Source organism: Phyllostomus hastatus, unplaced genomic scaffold (genome assembly GCF_019186645.2).
Source record: "Phyllostomus hastatus isolate PE091 unplaced genomic scaffold, TTU_PhHast_1.1 phas_contig_159, whole genome shotgun sequence".
NCBI classification, from domain to species: Eukaryota; Metazoa; Chordata; class Mammalia; order Chiroptera; family Phyllostomidae; genus Phyllostomus; species Phyllostomus hastatus.
In genome coordinates, this window is record NW_025333640.1 from 20,816,433 (window position 1) to 20,824,393 (window position 7,961).

At 45.1% G+C, this 7,961-nt stretch overlaps 1 protein-coding gene across 2 annotated transcripts; it reads right to left on the reverse strand.

Annotated features, from left to right (window-relative positions):
- Positions 1–300: 300 nt before the first annotated feature.
- NPY2R (neuropeptide Y receptor Y2) lies at positions 301–7,570 on the reverse strand. 2 transcript variants are annotated; one of them, XM_045831387.1, is made up of 2 exons: positions 6,494–7,570; positions 301–2,081 (listed from the first exon to the last, which is right to left on the reverse strand). In XM_045831387.1, exon 2 carries the CDS (start codon positions 2,066–2,068, stop codon positions 920–922), a length of 1,149 nt encoding a protein of 382 aa, XP_045687343.1. In that variant the 5' UTR covers positions 2,069–2,081; positions 6,494–7,570; the 3' UTR covers positions 301–919. The 2 variants fall into 2 exon arrangements, with proteins under 2 accessions (XP_045687343.1, XP_045687344.1); XM_045831388.1 differs by having other exon boundaries at positions 6,504–6,551.
- Positions 7,571–7,961: the final 391 nt, after the last annotated feature.

Sequence of the window (7,961 nt, forward strand, 5' to 3'; positions counted from 1 at the left end):
TCTGAGAATTTCAACCTTTGATTGAGTTGAAGCAGCTTTTCACTAAACGTGCACTTGGTTTTAAGAACAATCAGCTGAGCCCTGGCTGGTGTAGCTCAGTGGACTGAGCGCTGGTCTGTGAACCAAAGGGTCGCCAGTTCGATTCCCAGACAGGGCACATGCCTGAGTTGTGGGCCAGATCCCCAGTAGGGGTGTGCGAGAGGCAACCACACATTGATGTTTCTCGCTCTTTCTCTTCCCCTTCTTCCCTTCTCTAAAAATAAGTAAATAAAATCTAAAAAAAAAAAGAACAATCAGCTGAGTATTAAGGATTTTCCCCATCATTTGCCAAAATACTAATTATAAGGCAAATTTCAGTTTATTTCCTTGAAGTCATGCAAATGCATGGTGATATTTACCTGCAGTGTTTCCTGGTGGATTCCTAATTTATAGAAAGATTCATAAAAAAACAAGTATAATAAAAGAGAACCTGTGGCTCTCTAAAAAACTGGTGTTTGGTCATCTTTTCATCAGATGGGGGGAGCAGTCAATCATATATCATCCCCATTCTACTCCCTGATCTGATCTGAAAGTCAAATTATTTAGCCACCACCTCCTAGTGATGCTGTTACTCTAATTCCTTGTTCAGGTTTCCTTTACTCGGGGCAACAGTCACAAGCATTGCTCTCTGTTTTTACTCCTAGTCCAACCTATCAGCCAAGCAACTGTGCATGACCGTTTTGTTGCCCTATCTTCAAATGTGCGTGCTTCCACCTCGCCTCTGCCGAGGAGGTTCCCATGAATGACACCGAGGGTACTTCCATTCAGATGCTCATTTTCTTCCTTAAAATGGGAAATCAGGATGCACCTGGAAGCTCTCTGCAACCAGATTTGTAGCTCTGGTCAAAATTCATCCATACTTTTTCACACCAGAGCGTCCTTAGACGTTGGTTGCCTCTGCAAAAGAGCCACGATGCTTTTTGACTTCCAGGTTCTTTTTGGCCTGGAAAGTCACAGGCACCTCAGAGTGAATGGTGTCCAACCTCTGCTCACAGCGGAAGGCAGAGAGGAAAGCTTTCCTGTAGTTGCTGTTCATCCAGCCGTAGAGAAGGGGGTTGGCAAAGGTGGAGCACATGGCAATGATGTGGAACACGGTGAAGAGGAGTTTGTACTCCCTCAGGTCCAGGACTTGATTGTCAATGTCGACAGCAAGTTGGAAAGCATGGAGAGGCAACCAGCTGACCGCAAACACCACCACCACACACACCAGCATTTTGGTGGTCTTTTGCCTTCGCTGATGGTAGTGATCATTAGCAGTTCCAGGGCTGACATGGTTCTTAAGTTTACTCCAGATACGAGTGTAGGAAAATGAAATGATGCCAAGAGGCAAAACATACAGGATTAATAAGGAGGAAAGACTGTAGACAGTGCCGTATACACTCTTCCCCTCACCAGGCCACTTCTCGGTACAGGCCACAATTGCAAAGTCAGGAATAATCTCAATTAGTGAATACTCACGGAAGATGGCCAGGGGGCTTGCTAGGAGGGCACTGATGCCCCAGGCCAAGGCAATAATAAGGAAGCTGATTCGCTTGGAGATCTTGCTCTCCAGGTGGTAGACGATGCAACGGTGTCGGTTCAGGGCAATTACCGTTAAGGTGATTGTGGACACTTGTACTGCCAGGGCCTGGGCATAGGGTACCAGGTGGCATAAGACAGGACCCATTTTCCACTCTCCCATTAAAGTGTAGGTAAGAGTGAATGGCAAGCACAGGGTGTTCACCAGAAGATCTGCCACAGCCAGATTGGCAATGAAAAAGTTGGTTACTGTGTGCATGCTCTTGAATTTGATCACCACATGGATCACCAAGGAGTTGCCAATTACCCCAAGCAAGATGATGGAGCAATAGGCCAATATGAGGATAATCTGTACCTCAATCAGCTTGGTGCTGTCTATAAGCTCGGGCTCAGAGTCAGGGGCCATCTCACCTCTAGTGGTGGTCTGCTCTGGACCATAATGCTCCATGTGCATTTCTTCCACTGTCTGGTTCTCATCAGCCTCTGCACCTAGTGGGCCCATTTTCAGCATGTAGCACAAGAATCTACAATTGAAAAGGAAGAAAGAAAAAAGAAAAGAAAGGAAGAGAAAAGAAAAGAGAGAGAAAGAAAGAAAGAAAGAAAGAAAGAAAGAAAGAAAGAAAGAAAGAAAGAAAGAAAGAAAGAAAGAAAGAAAGGTTACCTATCAAACAAGGAAAAAGCAAGGGTGAGGCAAAGGAAGATCACAAAAAAATTGGTTTAATTTTGGTGGGGGCTCAAAACACCTGTCCTCTGATACTTCAAACTGTACACAGGATAATATTTTAACAAAACAGGCCCTTTAACAGGTCAATTCTATGTCTAAGTCTAAATATGGATAAATTAAATATGGTCCTTGACATGTATATTATGATGGTAAAACATAATACTTACAGTATAGATGTAATTCCTGTGTGAATGCCACCAACCTGACTCAACCCATTTTATGAGAGATGAATATTAGAAGCTTTATTAATTTTATAACTTCTATAAATCATTAAATTAATTTTAAGTTAGAAAAAGAAAATTTCCTTCAATATCTTGACTGTTCTAAATTTATAGATATATCAACAAATTGCACAGAAGGAGATAAATATTGAAACCTTCTGCTCTGGACCATAATGGTGCCTGAACCAATTTGGGAGCAGATTCTGTTTCCAGCCATTGTTCCTGGTGTAGAGGTGAGTGTTAAGAAGTGGCATGCGCAAAACAGTTGCTTTTTTTTTTTTGGATTATCTCAAATAAACTTTCTACCTGACATACAGCAAGCAGTATCCTACACAGGAACTATGCCAAAAATATGTCCAAATCTGAACCACATCTCTTTCTAACCCCTATATATTCAAGTTCGAACCCTTTTCTTCCCCAACCCCCAACCCCAGACTCTCTCCTTCCATTAAGCCAAGGTCACTCCAAGAGCAAGTAACCATTCTAGGATTTTTCATCTCCTTTACCCCTCACATTTAAGAAAATCCTCAGACTGATCTCTAACATATTTCTCCTAGTGGTCCTCTTATTCTTTCTACCATGTTAGTTTACCCTTGATCTCTTAACATATTATTTTAATAGTCTTCTAACTTATCTCCCTTCTTTTTCTCTTCCCTTTCTTTCCTTCCTTCCCTATTCATTCATTGAACAAAAATAATTGAGCATCTTCTAAATGCCAGGCACAGTCCATCCTTGCATCCAGCAACCATTTAAAAACCTATGTCAAGAACTACAATGTGTGCTGTGGGACAAGGCAACAAGACAGGGACTGTACTCCACGGCTGTTACATTTTACTGGACAAAGCCTATTTTGACATTAAAATGGTCTTTCTGACATTCAAATGTGATCATATTATTTCCCCAAAGTCCCCAAATTGCTTAACATAATATAATGTATTGGCTTTAATATATAGTTTCCTTTTCAAGTCTCTAAAAACACCCAGAACCCAACATCATAATGGTAGTACCTGTTGAATATAATCATAATGACAAAAGGCTTCTGCCATTAATTAAGAACCTCCTTTAAATGACTTTGTTTTTTATTAATCATGATGTAATCTACCTACATCGGTGAGTCACATTTACTCAGCCTACAGACCATGCCTGGCTGGGCCCACATGCCCCCAGCTGATTGCTCACCCTTCCCCTGGAGGACTGGCTCTTGCAGGCTGTTCTTGCAGGCTCCTGATTCATCTGAATGCTGGCAGGGTCTGGCCAATGGGAAGTGCTGGCAGGTAATTAACTAGAGGGCAGGAGGAAGGCAGAAGCCACTGTATTCTTCCCCCTCCCTCTCTCCTCTGAGCAGAGCCTCAGCAGTCCATCCACAGTCTTGGCTCCCACAGGGCTGGCCCATAGTGGTTCTGTTTCCAGTGGATGGCCCTGGTGCCTGGGCTTCAGTCACACTGCCTCCACCCTGAGTATCCCTAGATGGGGGTAGTAATGGCTCCCTGCTCTTGTCAATCCCTGGGTGACCTCAATATCCCTCATTTGGCTTTCATCACTTGTATAACCAATTCTCTGCAAGTAATTCCTTCTCTTTTACATTCTTGAATAGCTTCTGTTTTGCAAGATCTGCTGCTTTCACGGGTGTGCTCTTGCAGGAAAGGCTACGCCTGCACAGGCTGACAACACGGACCTGTGAAGAAATTCCAACTTCATTGTATGATGTTCAAAGCTTTTCTTGAACTCACCCCTGCCTGCTCCTCTGCTTCATTTCTCCTGACATCCCGATATACGCTCGTGCCTCTGTCTGCTAAACTACTCCCAGTTCCAGCAAGACCTCAGCCTTTCTGTTGCCTCTCTGCCCTCCCTGCCCTGACGGGGGAAGCTTCTCAGTTCCCCCAACAACCTGTGCTCACTTCTGATGCAGAAGCTCCACATGTCACATTGCAGTTGTATTCTTTTCAACAATCCACTCAGCAACCTCTGTGAGGACAGAAACTGGATCTTTCCCACCCATTGTTTAATCCGTAGCACACCATCAACAAATTAAAGGTACTCAGTAATTTGGCAAAACAAACATGAAGTTAAAGGAGAACAGAATTTTGCTGAATGATTGAGATCAGCAAAATACCAAGTAATTTTTTCCTTTACTGAATATAATTGCCTATACAGAATGTCTTGCTCTGATATGCCATTCTTGTCATTATTTTCTTGGTCTTAGTCTGGTAACCACTCCTACGAGAAAGTTGTCCCAAGATCCCTCTTAAGTCAACCTCTGATTAGAACATTGAAAATAGTCAGTATACCCATCAGGAAACTTTCTGTTTCAAGGGCTTCCTGCGTGCACACACACATAAACACCTTAATAGGATCCTTTATTATAGAGATTTCCATGTACTCATGTATTTGATTTACTAATATATTCAAGTTCTCTCTGTATAAATTTGAAATAGAATATTCCAAGAAGCCCAGGTCCTCTTTTGTATTTGCTTCCTCTCTTTAGTAATTAGAGAAAATGGAAACTATCTCTTCAATTCTTAGGGTGTATATTTGATAGGCTGCACCATTTCCCTTAAACTAAGAGACTTTAGAGAGCATAGTCAGCCCTGACAATTCATTAACAGCCTTAACAAGACTCCAAGAGGTCTGAGTTACAGGTTTGCAGCAAACCTAATTGAGAGCAAGCCTAAGATAGAAGACTATTAGGACTATATTTTCTGTATTAACTTTCTCTTCTTTTTAGCCCTGTTTTATTCATTTCAAAGCCCTTTAATTGGAAGCCTCTCTGCAGGAATAGTTATTGATCTACAAGCTATTAGCATATGGGTGTTAATAGCTGTTCTCAAGCACACTACTGGCCTTCAGCCAGGTCAGAGCTTCCCCAGAGCACATATTTCATAATTACATTTCTGGAAAATGGGAAGGGGGAAAGAGAGTACCTAGGGGAGTTGCCACATTAGAAACTCAAGAGCACAAAAATTAAAAGAGAAGTAGACAAGAGGAAAGCCCTTGAAATAAGGCAGATGAGGCATTCATGTTTTTCAAGACATTTAAGGAAAACTATGAATGGTGAAGTTTTCTTGAATAAGTGACTTTTTAGAGGTTCTGTTACAGAAATATTTCTTTTAGAATAGGAAAGTGACTTTCTTTTTTCAGATTCAAAGAACTTTAAATAGTTTCAGTGAGAAAGCAGTTGATGCTTTAACTATATATTTAAATTTGCAGGAGTTTTCACCACAGTGGGTGTTCTTATTGTCACAGGTTGGCTTTAGTAAAACATCTCATCAACTGCACAACCTTTCAGGAATTTTTCCCGAAGAAAAATTCCAGAAATCATGCTACTCACCTTACACTCCTTAGTCCTGGGAGAGAGAGGAGTGGACCTCCAAGAATGCTACGTACAAGACATGGCTGTTTGCCTAATAAGCAGCAAGCTGAAAATATTTACCAAAGTGTTTGAACATCTCTCTTCAGTATATTTGAGTTTGTGGGTTTTCTTTGAAAACAGCACTGTCTGTTTCTTGTAATGGAGTTTAAACAATGCATCCCTATTGGCAAAAGAAGTCTTAAGACCTTCACATTTGACTCCCTCTCATCCACCATATATGCTCCAACCAGTGGGTGAACCCTTTTGGTGGAAAACCAGTGGACGCTTAAATAAACGTGTTTATCTGTGAAGAGCCTGGAAGAATACAGTATGTCCTTCCCTTTTAGACAGAGGTGTGATTTTTAAAGGCAGAGGCAGGAATGGTAATAGCTTGCTGTTCTGGAAGGAAGGGTCAAGAACCTGGGCAAGCATCTTCAGTAGAAAAGCAACATTCTAGCAAAAGTAGAAAATGGGGATGGCATCGCTCCCAACCTCCACCTTTGACCTAAGTGAGGGGGGAAAGTTCCTACATTCTTGAGGACCTCCCCTCCCCCATGCCCTCTTCACGGACCTGAGCGCTTTGGGGGTGGGGTGGGGGGCTGTATTTCAGTTCCCAGAAGGTGAATCATAGTTAGGACTTACACTTACTGACCCAGCCCTCGCGTTTCTGCTTAGGCGCGCAAGCAAGACGTGTGCAGTCCGTCAGAATGATGATTATCTAGCTGCCGACCCGGAGAAGGCACTGGAAGGTCCCCAAACACAAGTCCAGTTCAGTCTGCTCCGATGGTGCGGGGCAGCCCAGCACGCAGCGTGTCGCCAGCGGTGGAGGTCGCTGCCAGGCTGGCGCAACGCCTGTGGCCAAGCGCGCTCCGGGGCACTGCGCTGCACTGAGCAGCCGGGGTGAGCCGGCGGGGATGGGAGGCTGCAGAGGAGGTGGTGGCAAGGACGGAGAAGATGTGAATCCCCTCCTCGGAGACAAAGAAACCGGTGCGGAGGTGGAGGCCGACGGTCCCGCAGGGAAGAAGAGTAGATGGGAAGTTTGCGTGGCGAGGCAGCAAGGGACAAGCAACCACAGCCTCTCCGCTGCCTCCTGGGCTTGGAAGCCTTTGCAGCAAGACCCTACTCAGCACGGCGCCCCTCGCGGGTCCCTACCACCGCCTGCCAACTGCCACTGTCACTGCCCACGGGCAACCCTCAAATTTGATACTCTTCAGAAACGTTTGTAGCACGTCTACCTCCTTTCCTTTCCACGAACCCCTCGCCTTGCTCTTTGCTCCTCAGTTCCGTGAGCGATGACCTGGTGAGGATGGACCCCCGGATGCGGGTCTGTATTCACCCAATCCGCTCCGGAAAAGAGAGGGGTCAGGGCGAAGGCTGGAGGACAGACCCAGCTGCGGGAGAGGGGCTGTGGTCCCTGGCGCGGCAGGCAGGAGATCTCCAGCTGGCGGGAGGCGGACTTGGGAGGCAGAAGTTCTTCCTTTTCTTTGCTTGTAGGAGCAAAAGTGACACGCCAGACCTGTGCAGAAACTGGGCAAAGCTCCCGCACAATTGCGCGAGTGTCAACTCCAGGCACCTGGGTCCAGGGCTGGAACGCAGGGCGCTGATGCGACTCAAAGTGGGCGGTGGCTGCGCTCCCACACGAAGGGAAAGAGAGTTCAGATTCTTGTAGCCCACGATGAGCAACTGCCTTAACAGGTGTCTGCTGACAGTTCAAGTTGGGTAGCGCAGCGGCTTCCGATTCTGAAGCAGTCGGGGTGGTGGGTCCAAGCAAAAGCTGGAATAGGAAGAGGAAAACTACGGGTCACCAATAAAACCAAATGGCGCTTTCAGCTGACTTCTCAATCCTTCGCTCTTTGGTCATTTCCCACAACAAGCGTCTGTCCCCTCCTGGCGAAGCTCTCTGCTAACGCCTGCAGCCTGCCTGGCTGAGTTGAGTGGTTCAGAGAAAGGCAGGCGGGATTGTGGAGCTAGTTCACACAGTTGTGGGGTCTATGTCTTGGGTATTTCTTTCCCAAACTCGTTATTCAGAGCCGTTTCTTCTAGAAATTCACAGCCAGCTTCTTGCCCGTGTTCATTTTTAGCGGGGACAGCAGACCCTATCAAGTTAGGA

Bases quoted from the DNA above. Each gene is read 5' to 3' on its own strand.
- NPY2R (XM_045831387.1), bottom strand. From the start codon at position 2,068: ATGCTGAAAATGGGCCCACTAGGTGCAGAGGCTGATGAGAACCAGACA.